This window comes from Carettochelys insculpta, chromosome 3, assembly GCF_033958435.1.
Source record: "Carettochelys insculpta isolate YL-2023 chromosome 3, ASM3395843v1, whole genome shotgun sequence".
Lineage (NCBI taxonomy): Eukaryota > Metazoa > Chordata > Testudines > Carettochelyidae > Carettochelys > Carettochelys insculpta.
The window spans coordinates 54,100,490-54,119,991 of NC_134139.1; the positions used below are offsets into that span (position 1 = coordinate 54,100,490).

The following is a 19,502-nucleotide window of genomic DNA, read 5'->3' on the forward strand; positions in this document are numbered from 1 at the left end:
AACACCAGCCCTGACGCTGCTTCTCCTCTGCTCAGCAGACACCGGGCAGGAGCGTGGAGAAGCGGTGTCCTGACACGGGGCAGGAGCAGTGTGGAGAAGCAAGCTGGGGCTTGTGTACAGAGTGCGAAAGCAATGCCCCACTCCTCGGAGGGGCCAACCCACTCAGCGCCTCCCTGCATACCTCCGCGCTGTGTGTGGGAGCAGCCAGCAGGCTCCTCTGCTCTCCCACCAAGCATGAGCTACTCTCTGTTGTCTGGAATATTTGATTATCTGGCAACCTCCTGGTCCCGTGGATGCCAGATATCAAAGAGTTTGCTATAGTTCAGTAGGACTGGCTACAAGCATCTGTGGATAGAGCTCTAAGCTGCACTTGATCTGGAGTAGGGGACTGGTCTCTTAGGACTGGGAGTAACCTAAACATTGCCATAATTAGTGGTGTAAAGGACTGTTTATCCTGGGTGGTGAGATAGATTGGAATATCCAAAGGGACTGTCTGTAACTCCTTTTTAAAGCGGATATAGTGCTGGAGGGGGTGATTTTAATTGGGAAATAAAAATCTAAGTTTAGAATTCACAGCCAATTTGGAGTTTGTGCCCTGGGTCTTAAGAGGCTGCCCTGAGATTGGTATTCATGCTTGCTAGCCATGGCAGGGTGAACAAGCCCTGGGTATGCAGAATTATATTGACTCTGAAAAAGCATAGCATCTAACTTCACAGAAATACCCACACTACCCTCTCCACACAGTACAGTCTGCATATGTGATGGATTCTGCAGAAGATACAGAGGAGCTCCATCTTAGTTGCTATATCATAATGTCTTAGCATCTTGTAGTGTTTAATGTATATTTTCCTCCATCACCCCTTTAAGCTTAGACACAGCTACCTGCTCCATCTGACAGAAGGGGAACTGAGGCACAGAATGAGTTGTCAAAGGGAAGTTTGTAGGGGAGTAGGGGCTTGAACATGGGCTTCTAGTGCACCAGGCTAATGCCTGAGCCACTGTCCTTCCTTTGGGTGCTAGCTGTCAGAGTCTCTGTAGTTTGCATGCACCATAATGATGCATGCAGTGGAAGAAGCTGATTGGCATTTGCTTAGGATCAGATTTTGAATGAGCTGCTGAAGATGAATCCCTCATATGCATGAAATAAATGCCTATTTGACTAGACCCAAAAAACAGTGTTTACCAATCCAAGACTTTTCCCTCATGAGCTCTAACAAAGAAACCCCTCTCTGGCCAGTGCAACCTTCCCAGAAAGAGGCATGGGAAGGGGAATGAGGGACCACAGGTATAACGGTCATTGGTTCTGCTTTCCATTGAGGAGAAGGTGTGGGCTCTTTCTGTGGCTCTCATAGTGGCAAGTGACAGCCAACTTGCTGATGGGACCAACTGGAGGTCCAACTTAGAAGCCGATAGAGAGTAGAAATGGCCTGATGGAACCAGAGAAACCACAAGATCACCGTCTCTCTTCTTTCCCCTCTCTTGGGAAGACATATGAGAAAATTCTACACTCGGAAAGGAAGGAGCACAGTCTGAGCTCGGTCACAGATTCCTTTGGCTATCCTTCGGCTATGCCTTCCTAGTGGCTTCTCTCTAAAGTCTTTTCAGGTCAGCCCTGTTTCTCTCACCCCTGTGCAAAAACATTCCAGAGCTCTGAAGACAAGTTTACAAACTTGGGTCCAGGCGTGAGCAACTCAGCCTGAAGCATCCACCTGCCAGGGCTTGCCTACAGGTTATAACCTGCACATCAGCCTCTCATATAATGAATAAAAGCTGTCCTTCCTATCGCTTTGGGTGGTACCAGGTTTTTTCTGGGGAACGGAAACAATCATCACTAGGGAAACCTTAACTACTTTTTGAAGACCAAAGGAAAACACATTCATTCTTCTAAACATGGAAAGCTCAATGGCCTCTTTTTCCCTTGGCTGCGGGTAGCAGGGCCTTAGAAGAGGTTGACCCACAGTGAACTCTGTGGGCAAACACTCTGAGTTTTTTTAGTGCTCTCCTGAATGGTGTCCAAAATCTGCCTTTCTCTATTGTGAGACAAGGCAGTAGGTTCTGGGAGCAAATTGCTAACCTTTCAGCCTGAAAATTGCTTAACTGAACCTTCCCCATGCCCTACCTGCTCCAGAAGCAATCCCAAGTTCTGCTGTAAGTCATTGAACTTTGAATGACTTGTCACAGGGCGGCCACACAACCCCCGTGGCTGGAGTTCCCTTTTTGGTGGGGCTGATACTTTCACTTTAAGGGACATAGAGAATCACTGCAAGGCAGGAGTGCACCGATCCCTTGCAGCTATTTTGAACGTTGCACACTGTGACTCCTAGCAAGCCTAAGGAGCTGGGAGGGGTAGGGGTGCATAAGGGTAGTGCAGGGGACAAAGCTCTCCGCAGGTTTTGCAGACACTGCAGGCTTTCAAGCATTGCACGAGAAGGGGCTGGCATGCAGTGGGCATTTTCAGGACGTTGCTAAATGCATGGCTAGTCCTGGGCAGTCGTTCACAAAAGGCTGGCGGTTGGTGACTGGTAACAGCCCACACACAGGGACGTAGGGCTGGAAGAGGCCTCCTGGGTTACTGAGGCCAGGCCTCTGCCCTGGCAGGCAGCCCCACTGTATGTAATTCTGTTCAGACATTTGCCAAGCTCTGTTTAGGAACTAGTTATATCACTTGCCCAGCAAATGTAAAACTCAGCCCTGGTTTCTTGCATGTTACTCAGGAAGTTCCTCAAGTTCACTCCCTCCTGCCCTGTCTGCTTGTGAAAATGGAAACCTAGAGGTTCGACTGTCATACCCTAAATGGGGAAGAGGTGTCTTTATGTGCAGCGAGGGACATGAATTCTATCCCTTCCTCCCCTTATCCAGTCACTTCTTCCAATATGGATGCAATAGACTTAGGCCTGACTTTTATGAGCATCTGCAGCTCCAGTGAAGTGAGTGGAAACAGTGGCTGCTTAGCACCTCTTCATGGGACTGTGGACCACAGTCTTCTCTGAAGACTGACTGAGCTCTTCTTGACCTCACCCGGGGTTTGTGCTGACTCCGGAATCTTTCAAGTTCTAACTGGGGTCAGGGGCAGGTTTTTTTTGTTTTTTTAGGGCACAGGTGCATGTGCCTCTGGACTCTCGTCATCTTCCAAGCCTGAGGATGACTTAAGTCTTGACTAATGTAGTGTGCTCATATTAGATAACAATAAAGGAATAATTCAGTACACGCCTGGGTCAGGCAATTCACAGGAACAATTGGCCCTATAAAATTCCTGGATGTCATAATTGCAGCTGATTAACCTGGTTGCCACAGATCTCTGGTTTTGTAGAGAATAAGGAGAAGTCATTCACACAGCAATTTGTAAGGGAAATAATATTAATAAAACTTCTGCAAAATCTATACAAGGAAAGGGATGGGGAGGAAGGGGTCCCAACTCCCTTGAGCCATTGTGAGCTCCACCTGCTTAAAAGAAAGCCATCTGCCATTGGGCAAATATACAGCAAATCTCAATCTTATCAGTCACATTTTGTTTAATGAAACAAAATATTTCCTCTGTGCTTCTGGGTTGTCACTGAACTTTTGTATGTTTTTTTTCATACAAAGCTCTATTGACAGACAGGGGAAGCCCACAGTCTGCTTTAACATCCCTATAAGTAAGGTAAACACGGTAGATAAAACTGTGTCCTCCTTACATTCCTCCCCCACACATCAAAAATGTGCACTGGAATTAATACCAGCTCAGTCACTTAGCGGTACTGGCCCCAAAGGAGCATAATACAAACAGAAGACTAGCTACTGCCTTATTGGGACAGAGGAACATGCAGTGACTCTGCCGCTATTAAGGCTAGGGCTACACAGATTGACCTGCTCAGGGTCGATCTTCTGTGGTTTTGTGTCACACATGCATGACCTGGTGCTTTCTGTGTCAAAGTTGACCCCCAGAACTCCTCATGAGCAGTGAGGATTAAGGGAGGTCGATGGGAGAAATGCTCCCATCAACCTTCTTTCATGAAGACAGCCATTGTAGTCGACAGCTGATAAGTTGATTTTAGCTATGCAATTGGCGTAGCTAAAATTGCATATTAGCAATTGACTGCTATGTCTAATATAGACATAACCTCAGAGTTCTTTAAGAAGTAAGTCTAGAGTCTACTTCTATAGCTGTGATATTTAGCTTCACTGCTACATAAGTTCCCAGCCTGACCCGTGGGGCTCTTCACTGAATATTTTTTCATCTCTGGTGAATAGTTGAACATAAAATAGCTAATCACTCTGCATTTGCTGCAGCTGTTAAAACAGATGAGATGCAGTGAGAGAACACTACATTTATAACACCTTCCGTAGCTGCCCACTTATGCACTCTCTAACCAATGGCTGTTGCAAAGTTATATTAAATTAACCCTTGCACCATACCTTTTGCTAAATAGCAAGGTAACTGAAGAACGGGCTCTTCCAAACATCACCTCAGGACACTATACATGCAGCATCCCCATGCATGTCATAGATCCTGGTAGTGCAAAGCACTTCTTAGACAGGTTAACCAGGAATATTGCTGTTGACAAGTGCATACTGAAAGGAGCAGACACGGGCATCACTTCACTTCACCAAAATCACCGTTTGGTGTACCAGCTGATGCTTCACTACTCTAGAACACCACAAGACTCCTCCAGGTGTTCCCAAGAGGCATTTACTCTGAATTGCTGTGCAACGACTTTCACATAACACTCCCCTTGTAACTGCATAAGAAATCTGACCTACGCAGGAAACTGTAGGCTTCATACCTATTTCAGAATAATCCTGGAGATACAAACAGTTACATAAAAGCTTGGAGGTGATGCTCTTGCATGGAGCAGCTTACCAAAGGGTCTGTTTAAAAACCTTGTTGCCTGGATGGCCGTGTTCTCACTCGCAGGTGCCAGCAGGGGTTGAGGTGTGGTGTTTGGGCACACAAGGGCCTGGAGCTGTCTTTGCATTAGGCTGGGTTTTTGGGTGCTGTGCACCTGGGAACACAAGCCTGGATCCATGCAGGAGTCGGGAATGGGGAAGGGGTTAGCTGGCGTAGAGTGTGCTGTGAGAGTGACACCCTTATGTGGAAAGGGTTAGATGGTCTTCAAATGGATTCTGGGACTATGGGAAAGTTTGGGGTCACAGTAAATCTTGAAAGAGTAAAATAATCTCTCTTTCTCCTCCAGGAGAAGTTAGACCTTATTGTGCAGCAGACAGAAGTATCAGGCAGCACCCTCCCCCGCCCCCCAACCCAGTTCAGTAGGACATTTGTCCCTGGCAAAATGTCTTTCTTGTGAACCCCTATGGTAACAGTGAAGCCAAACACTTGTTTTTCATCTAACCGATAAAAGGAGCCTTACTGAGCTAGCCAGCAAAACAAGCTTCTCTTGCCTCCTGGGCAGGGAATCACGCATTGTACGCCTTGGGCTGATGGTTCGAGATCTTACTGGTGAAGCAGACTTTTCCTTGAACAGCAGGGAGGTGCTTATCTCAGGCCAAATGGAAAACAAAGATGGCTGCCAAAGGAATTGCAGGGGCAGAGACTAGGCACACCCTGTCTTCTGTACTGGGAGTGCTCAAGGCCATTCGGTAAGATTTCATACTCATCCCACACCATTGCACCTCCTTGGATGGATGAAGGGTCGGACTGGTTGGCAGCGCATGAGATACTGTTTAGTGTGGAAACCTGCTGAGGAAGCAGTAACTCTGAAAACAGTATATGTACTCGAGCAGCTTAGGAACACTTGTCCTGGAGCTGCGTCAGAACTCTTTCCTAGGGTGTAGAGCAGCGGAAGCGTGCTTGCTTGTAGACATGTGGAGGGCAGGCAGCGCTGGATCTTGCTTCAGCTGGCCGTTAGAGCCCTCTCTTGCTTACCTGACTAGCAAAGTGCACTCTGGTGGTTCGGTGCCTAGTCGTTAGACGTAATAGTTGTGAGGGCCAGGGGTTAGCCCATCCCAGAGTTGTAAGAACTCTGGTTTGCTTGCATGTGGGTCAGGTGTAGGAGAAGACATCAGAAAGAACTGACCGAGTAGGACTTATCTGGCTAGTTCTCAAAGCCCCTGCTGGGGAAGCAATTGAGAGGGCCACCATTCCTCTGGGAGCCACTTGGCACCACTTTGCTCATGCTTTGAACTACATCAAGGCTTTTGCTGTCAACCTCTAACCACCGAAAAACAAAATCTTGGCTTGAGAACAGTCATTGCCTTGGCTTGTATCCTGGGACTGAATGACTTATAGTTCTGCCGTGATGGGAGGATTCCCTTTTTTATTTTAGACAAGTTGGGTCAGGTTGATCTGAAGCTGAGCTCCCTTGCCGGCTGGAGTCCCTTTTTTTAAATCAATCAGTCAGTGACGGTCAGAACGCAGTGTTGCTATTTTGAAAACAGGAGGAGGGGAAAAGCCCCGGTGCTCACTGCCAAGTGAGAACAAAGAACAGTCAAAGCACACAACTTCTGGCATTTTCCTTGGAAAGAAAGTTTTCATCCACATGTCAGGTAGGGAGCTGCCTTCTGCATCCTTGACCCGACTTGGCAAAGGTGCAGCATAAACAAGCAAATCCCAAGAGGCATGTGCCCCATGTGATTTCAGTGTTTTGGAAACTTCCTTGGCAAACATTTGGTCTAAAACCAAACCCAGGATGAGAGTGACACCCCTGATTCCCCAGTAACTTCTCGGAGGGGTGAGTGGCCAATCCATGTGCTCTGGCGGGACTTTATGGTACACCCCAGTTCTTCTTGCCCCTTCTCTTCAATGTGCATCGCATGCAAAAGCCTGACACAACATGAAACGCAGCGACTGCTCCCTCACTGTGTCGCACAAGGGTGCATAGCTCTGTCTCCTCCCTCCTCAAACCTGGTCTCTCTTGCATATGACAACCTGGGAGGGATTCTCTGAACTACCCAGAAGGCAAAGTGACTTCACATTCTCCCATGCCTAAACAGCATAACCTAGTGCATTGCTTCTTGCAGTTTGAAGTGGAAGCTTCTAGTGTCACAGGGCCTGACACCCTATAAAATCACCCCAAGATGTTAGGAGAACCTGCTGTCTCAAAACTGAATTCAGCGCTTCAGGTGAGTGGCCACCACACATCTGTGGTTCTCTGTTGCTGAGACTTCAGGCAGACACTTTTAACAACCTTGGTGAGTGACTTGCAGTGCAGTGGCTTAGGAAATTAACACCTCTGCTCTGTTTCCCACGCCCAGATCAATTTCCTCTTGCTAATGCCTTGGCTATGATATTAGCTGCCTGGTTCTGGACTGTGATTTCACCTGAAGTAAATGCCATAAGGACTGGAGATGTGGGATTGCTCATGTACCAGACTGACAGAGAGATGAAGCTAGGTTCTCTCAGACTCTGTGGAATGAGGTAGCTGCTCTCTTAGGCCATGTTTACAATACCTGGAAGATTGATTCATCCAGGGTCCCTTTTCCAGGGTTTGAATTCACGTGCCCGGTAGAGACACACAGACTCGACCCATCAGGGGTCAGCAGTTGGCTCCTGTACTTCTTCCCATCATGAGGAGTAAGGGAGGTTGACAAGAGAAACTCTCCCTTCGACCTGCCTCAGTGAGGATGGCCAGGTAAGTCGGTGGTGGATAAGTTGATTCTAGCTATGCAATTGCCATAGCTAGAATTGTTTATCTTCAATCAACTTACCTACCTACTGTAGACCAAGCCTTACATGCATTTTAAAGTTGAAGGTAACTTTAATGTGCACTTCCATACTGAACTCAGTTGCTCCTGAGCTACCAGGACAAGAGCACTGGTTGTCTCATCTTGTCCAATTAGGCATTTTCCTGTTGTGGTTGTGTTGCAGATAGCCTGCTGGGATTGTTTGCACAGCCTTCTGGTGCTGTGATAAGAAATATCTCTGCCTTTTATTAGCTGTGTGTTCTATCAGCACAATCTAGGGAAAACAACTGTCTTCAGGAAAGACTGCGTCTTTGCAAGAGGCTTTCCTATGTTTGAGTAAAAACCCTCTTTGGTGCGCACAAGTATTTGTACTAATAAATCTGTCTAACAGCAAATACCATATGCCAGAAGTGAACTGTTTTCTCAAATGTGCTGATTCACTTGGTGTAGCTGGTCAATTAGACACTCACAGACTCAGTACTTATTGAACACAGCAGCTGTTTTCCAGTGGGAACAAAAATAAGTTTTTGTTTTGTGTGGCTTCATGCATATGGATATGCAGTGGAATTTTTGCCGGCTGACCAAATCCTGACATACCTGCAAAATCTTATGAGGTCTCCTAGAATTCTGACGCATGAGCTGTCCAGGGTCTGTCTGACCCTAGAAAGGAGCTGATCATTTGACCTCTCCTAGGGGCCAGCTAGAAGTTTTGTCCCAAGACAGAGTGCAGTGGAGAAGACTTGTAGATGACCTATGCTCAACGTAGAGTACAAGGGTTATGCAGTAGCAGTAGTAGTAAAGGGGAAATGTCAGAGATGGAAGGAGGATGTATGCAGATGATGCTGATGTATGTAAGGTGAACAGGAGCTCTCCTGAGCCAATAGGTCTGATTCAGATCGTGTTTTCATCTATGTAAAGCTGAAATTCCATTCACTCAAATGGAGTCATTCTTGATTAGCACCGGTGGGGATTGATAATTGATCTATTTACTCCACGCCCAGCCTGGCACAGGGGCAGAAGAGAAAGGGGAGGAGCAGTGTTCCCTGTGCACCTTTTACTTCTGCCCTTCAGTGTCAGCTTCCGTTTCCCCATCCCAATAATCCACGAATTTGCTCTCTGAGCTGGCTTTATGAACACCAAAATATTGACCCACTCTCTGCCTTTCTCTGTTTCCTTAGAGCAAGTCCTGGCGGAAGATCAAAAATATGGTGCAGTGGTCCCCGTTTGTCATGTCCTTCAAGAAAAAGTATCCTTGGATCCAATTAGCAGGGCATGCAGGTATGGAAGATTGAGCTGTGTCAAGTCATCAAGGGAACCTGCCACGGTGTGTTGGGAAGTCTCTTGATTGTTAAGCTAATTAGCTGGGTTGGCCTAAAGTGTCTCTGTGATGCTAATTAAGTGTTCACATCGAATCGGCCTTGTCTCCAGGGAAGCCGCGGCATGAAGGAAGGGCTGATCGAACTGCTAGACTGTATGGGGCAGGGGTGAAGGTGCTCCCTTGTAAAGCATCAGAGAGGTACCCGTGTTAGTCTGTATCTTCGAGAACAACACGAAGTCTTGTGGCACCTTATAGACTAACAGATATTTTGGAGCATAAGCTTTCATGGGCAAAGACCCACTTCATCAGATGCATGAGTCGGGGGGTGGTTTCAGAGGGGTATTTAAAGAGTGGAGTCCCAGTAAGAGGGAGGGCTAGACACTGGAGTCACTCCTCCTGCTTGAGCAGTGAAGGTTGGCGCTTGGCCGAGGAAGGTTCCAAGTGCAATCCTAGCCGTTCAGAAAGGAGCAAGTGTGTTCCTCTCCTCTCTCAGGCCTGGGAATGTCCATGCTTAGAGGGAGTGGTCTGGGGGGGCTGGGAAGGAGTGAGAGAGAGCCCCCCCCACCAAAAAGAGCAGCATGTATGTCCTGGACTCTCACTTGATCTCTGTTGTATCAACCAGTACCTCTGTTAACCTTGGGCGCTATGCACCACTCCACAGAAGCCCATTACACCTGGATTGTCCTGCAGGGGATGTTGGCCAGGGCAGGAGGCTTCATGACCATCTGCCTGCTGTCCTCCATGAAGGTGGGTGTTTAGCACCCTAGTAAGCATTGTGTTGCCTTTTGTCTCTCAGGTAGCTTCAAGGCAGCAGCCAATGGCCGGATACTCAAGAAGCACTGTGAATCTGAGCAGCGTTGCTTGGATCGCTTGATGAACGACATCCTTAAGCCCTTTGTTCCTGCCTACCACGGGGATGTGATGAAGGATGGGGAGAGGTATAATCAGATGGAAGACCTGCTGGCTGAATTTGACTCCCCCTGCGTTATGGACTGCAAGATGGGAGTCAGGTTAGTGTGGCGAGATGAAACGAGCAGCGTGAGCTCCAGAATTCAAACCCAGCACTTACAGCAACTTATCACCTGGGTGAAAAGTATCCAGAGCAAACCAGCTCCTCTGAGGGGCTTACCTGGCCATGGATGACTGTTGCCCAGGCCTCTGGAGAGGGAAGCCAAGCTGGTGCAGGCGGGGATGGGATGGGAAGCACAAGAGGAAACCTGAGCTGGGAAATGCTGTAGCAGACTCTTGCAGTCGCCTGTCGGCGGGGCGGGGTGACAGCCAAGGCGGGGCGGGAAGGGGGCAGCTCTGTGCCCCACACGGGGCAGGGCTAAGGGCAGTTAGCTCTCAGTGCCCCCTAGATCACAGTGCTGGCCCCCCGCCCCCAGCCTTCAGAGCCACACAGAGCAGCGCTGCAGCAGCAAGTCAAAGGGGCCTGGAGCTGTAGCCACTACTGCAGTAGCAGCAGTGTGGGCCAGGAGCTTTGGGCCCCTTTGAAACTCTGGTTTCTGGGGCAGTTGTCCTCCCTGCCATTCGCCATCGGGGCCCTACGTGCGGGTGTTTCTATGGTGTACTATGGAAGTGGATCGTGTGGCACCGAAGTGGGGGCTCTTGCACCGGTCTGCGTTAGTAACTCAGAGCTGTTCCAGGCACCTGGGAATGGCAGTGGCTCTTAGATATCCCACACACCTAGACTAAAACACAAGCAGTGCTGTCGCACATCCACCTACAGCTTTGCAGTGAAGAGCACCAGGGAGCTGCACCCCCTGTGAGGGAAGAACAGCATTTACCACCTTAATGCTTTATATTATCACAGTATAATCTAGTATGCTGGGGCAAGAGCTATCAGGACAGCTAATATTCCAGGAGATGTCCCAGTGAAAAAGTAATGTGTATTCTTGTGCTGCTCTAGCCCATTCAAGCTGCAGTGAAGGCCTTGGGGCGAGCTGTCAGCCTTCTTGTTTCTTTGCCACCACTTTAGATCTGAATTCAAGCAGCTTTTAATCCTTTCCCTTATTTCTCGCTTGCTCTTCCATGCTGTTTGGGACACAGCCTGCTTAATGCCATGCTCTGTCCTTCAATGGACCCTGAAACCGTTCACAGAGGGTGAGCATAAAAATTCTAGGCTTTCTTGGAACCCATAAATGGGCTCTTAAAATTCAGTCCTGCAGACTCTTGCCTATACAGACCTTAATCATGGAACTAGTACATTGACTTCACTGGGGTTATCTGAGCGAGTCAGGGGTCAGACATGGGCAAGCACTGCAAGATCAGGATCTTAAGTTTTTGTGTTGAAACCCAAAGCCAGCATGCTGATTTGGGCCAGATAAAAATCACTAGCCAGCTTGGACTCTAGAACCCGCCCAGATGAGTAACTTAAAGCTTAGATGTGGTGGAGACTCCTACGCTTTCTGGAAAAGCTGACTGCTCTTGTGGAAAGAGGAATTTTTCTTCTTCTTGTTCTCCTTTTGAACTCTTGGTGTGAAACATGAACTGGCACATTCGACTGTCAGACGCAAAACGCATACTCCCCTCCAGAGAAGGCGGGGGAAGAAGGCAGGCAATGGAATGCTGGCTAGGCTCCCAGCTTGCACCTTGCCTCCCCCTCCCCACTCAGGCATGAGTTGAAGTGGAACTTGAAGGAAATGGGGACTGGGTCTGTCCGTGGGGGTGGGGGGGGGGGAAGGGGATTAAATCCTGTCTATACACCTCAAGAGAAAACCCACTTTCTTAACTCTGCCCATGTGCTGTTGTTTATCTCGCCGCATGGTGGAAGGCCATTCTGTGGTGCTGTTTTGGTTGGCCTTTGCTTCACAGAAGAGGAATGAAGTTCAGGTTACTGCATGAACAAGTGGAAAAATATTCTGAACGGTGTTAACCAACGCTTTGCTCAAAAGATCACATCCTCTTCAAGGTGGTTACAGAAGACCATTTCCTTAAAATTTGTTTGTGCTGGCCGTGACCTGAAGGCCTGGTTTGTGTTGGTGTTAGAGCTGTGTGGGCAGTTGTGAAAGAGGGCTGTGTATCCCTTTGCCACACTGGTGTTGGTGTGTGGAACTAGGCAACCTCATCTACATGTGATTGTTGAGCAACGCCAGAGCTTATCTTTCAGGAGAGAGTTGCGATACAGTGGAGTCAAAGCAATGGTTGTGTAAAAATGTACATAGTGGTGCAAAAAGGTGCACATTAAAGCTTCCCAATGGAGGCTCGATGAAAACAAATTCCGTTTTTTGACTCTGAACATTTCTGGGGCCAGATCTTGGCAGTGGCTTGGCAGCTCTGCTGTGGCTGCTGTTTGTTCCACCAGACCTGGGTTGTTGGTCATGGCCTCCACCATAATAAAGACGGGGCTGTCTGCTTCCATCTGTGTATAGCTCCAAACACGACAGCTGCCCATGCTCCTGAGGTGTTACCACAGTACACAATGAGACATATCCTTAACTTCAGCTACAGGCACCTTACAATTCAGTGTCTACCAGAGGATTTAGGTGTCTAGGTAGGAAGGGTCCAAGCCAAAGGAGTGAGAAGTATATTCTGGCTTGTCAGAAATGAGGTTTTGGGTCAGGCTTACCTACCACAGGGGGAAAAGCCTGTGGGTAAGGAGGGGGGACCTGTGAGTTGGAAGATGAAGGCCTGATAGAATGAACAAGTCCTCTGAGAAGCAGCAGATGACGATGGTGACTAGATGTCTCTGGGGAAAGGAGTCCTTTTAGATAGGCTTGACAGCATTTAATTTTTATATGTTCATCATTTTGGTCCATAATATCACCAATGTGTATTTTTAAGCATATTTTCTATTGTTACCTGTTTTAATTTTCACAGAGGCATGAAATTCTGGGATAGGGTTGGGGAAGGGCAAGAGCGGAGGTGTCAATAATATTTTCTTAACGATAACAGACACTGAGATTTAGGAAAGTCAGTCCTCATAAAAACATAAATTGTCAATATCGCACATCAAAATATGCAAAGTAAATATCCTTCAGTCAAACTTTAGTAAGTTTTCAAGCAGCTTTTTTCTTACTTGGCCTAGCAGTAAATTCTTACGATCTCTGATGGGAAGATTTGTTGTCAGAGTGTGTGTGTATGTAGCTACGTACATAGAATGAGCTAGACATTTATGGATAAAAATCAAAACCTTCTAAGTTGACCTGTGGAATTTAAGTCAGTGTGAGGTGTGACAACAGGGCCATTGTAAAGAGCACTGGAGGTGCTTAACCCTGCACAGGATTTCTTCCCTACCAGATCTTGTTTAGTTCAACAGAGTGTAGTAAAAGTGTTTGCTCTGAGAGGGGCTTATCAGGTGATAGCAGTCGCTGGAGAGTGGGCAGAAGCTTTCTCAGTATTTCCACCTTGCCCTTCAGGAGATTGCTCTTTCCCCACCTGTGGGTTTCTCTCTAGGAAACGACAGCTTGAATCTGTCTGGAGACTGACTGAAAACAGACCTAAGACTTCATTGCCAATCTCCCTGATTTATCACAGCTATCACTGTGAGACGACTGGCCAAAATCCACAGCGAGGATAATAAGCATGTTTGCTCAGAGAACAGAATTTCAGACAAATGGGAACCAGACCAATGAAATCTGTGGAGAAGGAGGACATAAATATCCAGCGGAGGAACATGCACTCCAGTCACTCCCAATTGTCCCATTATTTTCCATAATTAATCATAGAGACCTTAGTGCTTCTCTCTGCTCTGTGTTTTACAGGAGTGGGAACAAGGTTGTTCCTCCCTGTAAGTCCAACTGAAACAGACTAACGCCAGGAGAGCTAAGCTATGTCAAAGCCGTTTTGTGTGAAAACATCCTGTTTAACACCCTGTTCCGTGCAGCACTCTGGGCTGTGCGGTGCGGGGGGCAGGGAGATGTATAAAACAGCACTCGACAGACATCAACAGAAGTCAGAGCATGTCAGCTGATTCTCAAAGGGAACATCAAATGCTGTTAACAGTCAAGTGTTGGGATGTAGCAACTTCTCCGTCTCTCTCTCCTTGAATCCTGCCAGTTGCCATGGTGCACAGTCAGTTGACCGAGCATGTTTTGAGAGCTTCCTGTAGCTCAGGAGAATGACTCCTTGTTTAGTTTGCTCAGCATTCCAGTTAGTTGTCCAAGACAAACCGTGGGTAATCTGCTCCCCACTAAGCGCAGAGGAGGGTTGAGTGCCTGCTCTGATTTGGTGCACTGTAGGGGTCTGAGTGGAAGTTAGGTAGGGCCATAACATGCTGCAGTTATGAAGCAGATGTGACACAGGTCATTGGCTGTAGAAGATGATCCCAGTGGCTGCAGATGAGCCCAGTGGCTGTGTTTCTGTGTAGGCTGTGGGGGGGGGGGGGGTAGGCGGGGGTATTGTGGGAAGCCACAGAAGAAGTTACAGTAACTGAGGTGATGAAGGCCAAGACAATTTTACCTGAAGGCTGAGCTTTGCAATGAGGGAGAGGGAGATGGGGCAGGCCTTGGACATTGCACTTTGCAAGAGAAGTTCTTAAATACTACATCAGCTGCATTCTAAGCGTATCCAGTATTTGTCCAGGACCAAACTTAGTCACCTGTTTCTCTGCTGTCTTTGACTTGCTTCAGCAAACCCCCGTGAAGTCACCTCTCAGGTATGTTAACCTTACCCATCAATCAGATGATGACAGGCTCCAGTATACCAGAGTCTTGTTAGGTATTTAGCACTGAGAGGAGGGTAGCCGTGATGGGGCAGATCCAGAAGAGGTTTTACCATTCACTCTGTTTTTCCATCCTTGGGCAGAGTATATTTTGTTACGTGCACCAAGGCACCTGCAGATGTGCACCCCCAAGAGAAACACATGCTGCCCACTGTGGATAGCTGCAGGCGCTCTGCTAATCAGCTGGGTGTCACCTGAATTTCTCCTGTGCAGCCGCCCAGGTGCTCAGCTTACAGGGAACACTGGTTACCAGCTTGACTTAGGTCATCAGAGCCCATCTCACACCTTTCAGGAGGGTACTGTGGGGCTTCAAGGATAGGCACAGAGAGGGAACTAATCTGATTTTACCCATATTAATTTTGAATTCTGAGTAAATTCAGGACACCTGAAGTGTTTGCAGCAGGCTGGAAGCTTGGGGTATTAAACTGCACAAGGTCAGTGAAACAAATCTTTAAGTAGGTTAATGTTTTCACATTCCTCTCTAGGCAGATACTCCCTGGGTATCTTCTGTTATCCAAGGTACGTGCTTTCTGGGGCAAGGACTGTCACTAACTTTGCCAGGCCAGACACATTAGATCTCTGATTCTGATTGTAGCCTGTGACCACTACTGCGTACGAGTGTCTAGTGTTTCTTCTGGCCCACTCTCTGAATGGCAGAGTGGAGCCTACCGAGCCAGCCCTGGGAACATGTTCTAAATGGAGACATTTGGGGACTGCACCTGAGTGATAGTGGCTGTCTGTGGGCTGAGCTCCGAATGGTGGCAGGTGGGCTGGAAATAAAAAAATTTTTCTGTGCATGCTGCATTTGTCTTCTGTGTCTCCTTTCTCAGTGTGACTGGACAGCACCATCTACTACAGTTGCTGGTGGACTCTTCCTGTACCATGTCTCATGTTGTTTATGTTGCGTTTTTATTTGGGACACCAGTTCACATGGTACATGCCCTGAGGCCAGTGTGCATATTTATTGTAGCCCCAAGTGCTGTGGGTTTGGCACTGCCTCTTGAGGGCTTAGTCCTCTGAGGCTCTTGAGTGCCTTTGTTTTAAGAAAAATCATTGGCTGTTGAAGGCACTTGGACTTCCTGTTAAGGGACTCATAGTAAGGAGTGTTGTTCCTCCTCAGTGCTATTAACATGTTAAGATAGTGATTCCAACACACTGGAACCATACCATATTCGTCAACTGCTAATGATCCCTCTTCCTCCTTTGCAGGACGTATTTGGAGGAGGAGCTAACAAAGGCCAGAAAGAAGCCAAGCCTGCGAAAGGACATGTATCAGAAGATGATTGAAGTAGATCCCAATGCTCCAACCGAGGAGGAGAATGCCCAGCATGCAGTAACCAAACCCCGGTACATGCAGTGGAGGGAGACCATTAGTTCAACAGCAACACTGGGATTCAGAATTGAGGGGATAAAGGTGAGCCTGCTCCACGCATCTCCAAGCCACAGAATCGTCACTCAGCAGGGCTCAGGGGAAAAGGAGCCTGGGAGAAGTGTTACAACCCCCATTAGTTTCATGTGCTACACCCCCCATTAGTTTCATGAAGTTTCTGTAGCCAGATGTGGCAAAACATGCACACAGAACAAGTTTTCTGAGCCAGGCAGTAAGCTGAGCACTTGGGCAGCCACCCCGGAGCGAGTCAGATGCCACCTAGCTGATTAGCAGCATGCTCCCAAGACGTCCAGGGCTTCTGAGGGAGAGCCTTTGAAAATGGCTGTTTGCACCCAAAAACAGGCAGACTTTGACTAGAATTATGAGTCCTAACTTACCCCAATAGCAGAGAACTGAGCCCCTTACAAACGTTAGGCATACTTTAAAAAATACCATGATCCCAGGCCTGTGACTTGCAATCAAGCAGAAGTTGTTTCTGCTCCTTCCCCTTCCAATCTCTTAAGAAATGGCTGTGTAAGAGATAGTGAAATATTGTGATGAAGACACAAGTGAACTGGGAAAAGTCTTCATGAAGAAGTCCTCTGCAAAAGTGCTCTGTATTTTACTCAGGGTTCACGGCTGCCATCCCTGCTGGCAGAAGAGGGCTAGCAACTCAACTGCACAGCTAGCCCATGTAGCTTTGCTATGGTAGTGGCGTATTGCATGCCTTTCCTATGGCAAGGGAAGGGATTTTTCTATAGATGTAAACAATCACCCCCCCAAGTAACAGCAGCAAGATTGACGGAAGAATTTTTCCATCGTCACAGCCACATCTGTGCTGGGGCTTAGTTCATCTTAGCTACAGAAATCAGGAGTATGGATTTTTCATGCCCATCTGTGTCATAGTTTTGTTGACCCAACTTGCAAGCTAAGACCAGGCACTAGACTAATAGTGGCTGTGTAACATCTTAGCAGCTTAATACTGCCCTCTAGAGGCAGTTTGTCTAATTGATTTTGTAGCACTCAGGATGCAGAGGCTCTGGTTCTAATTGCATCTAGGAAATGTCAACCATGGCAGATGGGTAGCAGGAGGAAGGGGAAGAGATGAACAGACAAAACTGTGATCCAGTCCTTTAGTGCATGACTCAGTCTCTCTCAAACCTGAGGGCTAACAAAATGGATCTGAACTTTACCAAAGCTCAGGGTACAACAAGAAGTCTTGTGGCACCTTATAGATTAACAGATATTTTGGAGCATAAGCTTTCATGGGCAAAGACCCGCTTCATCAGATGCATGAGTGAGGGGTGGTTTCAGAGGGGTATTTAAAGAGCAGGGTCCCAGTAAGAAGGAGGGCCAGAGCTGACAAGGTCTGGTCAGCAAGGTGGAAATGGCCCAGTATCAACAGTACTTATCAAAAGAGATAAAAACAAGTCAGATCAGACAGGGGGATGTGAGCCTTTGTCAGAGTCTAATGAGGAGCTCAAGGTGTCTGTTTTGGTGTCTGGTCTTGTCATGCTAAAGCTCTGAGCTGAACACTTCATCCAAACCAGCATGCGAGTTTTAGGTTGTTCCTATCTCAGACTATGGGATCAAGGCATGGTCCTGATCAGGGGCTAGGGAGATGCCTGTCCCACATAATGGGATGCTCTGTCTCTCATTTAAATGTAATGGGTAACTCTTTCAAAAGTGCAGAAGGACGTGTCTTTAGTGCAGTGTGAACTCAAGTTATCCACTCTTGTGTTACTTTTCTCAGTTGTAGCCTCGCTTGAGTGAAAACAGCTGCACTGCAAAATAACGCTTGAGCTGCTCTGTCCACTCAGATATTGCACTGACTGACGTATGGGTCTAAAAGCTCTGGGGGCCTTTCTCACCATTCTTAGCACTGCAGTCAGCAGAGCCACGCTGTGAATTCTGACCCAGTGAACTGTGGCACTTCATGAGGTTACGGGGTGGGGGAGAGGGGAGAATGACGGGATGGCATTGGAGGACTGGCAGCACTTCCTGCATCCACACTGCAGGATGGTTGTGTTAGCAGCTGCAGAGCTGAATTGTAGCCTGGGCTAGCTCCAACCGGAGTTACAAGCACTACACTCAAGTGAAGGGTTGATTTGTGTGACTGGGGAACAAGTTACAACTCTGCAGCAAAGACAAGCCCTGCATGACTGAGGGTATGTCCACACCAGAGCTGCACAGCCAGGGGCAGGAGGCAGGGCAGAGAGGTGTATGTGTGGCGGGGGGAGGGGGTGAGGTCCTGGGAAGATGAGGCAGTGTGGGGGTGTAGCCTGAGGGAAGAAGTTGGGTGGGGCCTTGGGAGAAGAGGCAGGGTAGAGGTAGAAGAGACGACATGGAGACAGGGCCTAGTGGGGGAGGTGCTATGTGTATGTGGGGGTGTGGTCTGGAGCTGTGCAGCCCTGGCGGTGAAGCTTTGATGGAGACACCTGTGCCCCTCGCAGTTTTAGGACATTTCTGCAGTTCCTCGGCACAGCTACAGCACTGCAGCTGTGCCACTGCAGCGCCATACTGAAGATGTGTCCTACTTCAACGGAAGGGGGGGTGCTCAACATAGCAATGTGTGTCAAGACAGGTAGTCCACCTCTCAAAAACGGTGATAGCTAGGCCGACGGATGAATTCTACAGTGGGGTTTGTGTTACCGTAAGTACGTAGCACAGGGCAGGAAATTGTTCACAGCCCTGAGCAATGTGGCTAGGCTGAACCACTGTAGACCAGGCCTTAGCAATCGCTCATTGCAAATGAATGAGAGGTAAGAACTTCCAAAGCTTTAACTAGAGAGAAACCTCCAGGAGCCGTACAACTGAATTAAAATGAAGGCAACCCTGATTTGAACCGGAGAAAAGGGCAGAAGGGATTAAGGGTTGAGCTCTGCTAACCAACGATCAGATTGATTAAAGCAAGATGAGGTTAAAACAAGTAGTAAGTGGTGTATAAAAAAAGTGGGGGCACTCACCTCGGCTGACACCCACGGCACAAGCTGCTCCTGTAGCTGCTACCAGAAAGAGCTGCCTCTTCAGTCATCTGGGGAGTGTCTCCTCATAACAGCCCTGGTTTCTTAACACTCTTGGCGCAGCAGGGAAATGGTTAATGACACCAAGATTATATATATTGTCATTAGGCGTCAAATTTAAAACATAGCCACCAGTCTCACAGCTGCCGTTTCAGGCTGTCTACAGAATTGGGCAGCAGTCACTGCATCCATTTACACTAGGGAGGCCTTCACGGCCACAAGGCTGAGAGAGAGAGACTTGGGGAAGAGGAAGAGCTAAATGTAAGTGTACATTCCAGTGCAAAGAGTGTGGCCCCATTGAAAAGCATTTTCTTATTGAACGGCTGTGACTTGCCCAGTTCAACCCATGCTCCTAGCACATGTTTTCCTGTGGAAATGCGCCAAGCAAAGAAGGCAATCCCATTGGGAGAAGAGAGCTTTCTGAGCTTGAGGTGGGGCAAGATTCATGAGCAGCAGGGGGTACTGCAGTACAGTAAGGTCTCGGAGTACGTGAACTCAGAGTGCGTGACC

General features: G+C 47.9%; 1 protein-coding gene across 1 annotated transcript in view; it reads left to right on the top strand.

Moving 5' to 3' along the window:
* ITPKB (inositol-trisphosphate 3-kinase B) overlaps positions 1-19,502 on the top strand; it is a 105,216-nt gene that overhangs the window by 67,101 nt on the left and 18,613 nt on the right. The window contains exons 3-5 of the mRNA XM_074989874.1: positions 8,799-8,898; positions 9,735-9,948; positions 15,810-16,014. Of these exons, the coding sequence (XP_074845975.1) occupies positions 8,799-8,898; positions 9,735-9,948; positions 15,810-16,014 (519 nt within the window). The remainder of the gene's footprint in view (positions 1-8,798; positions 8,899-9,734; positions 9,949-15,809; positions 16,015-19,502) is intronic.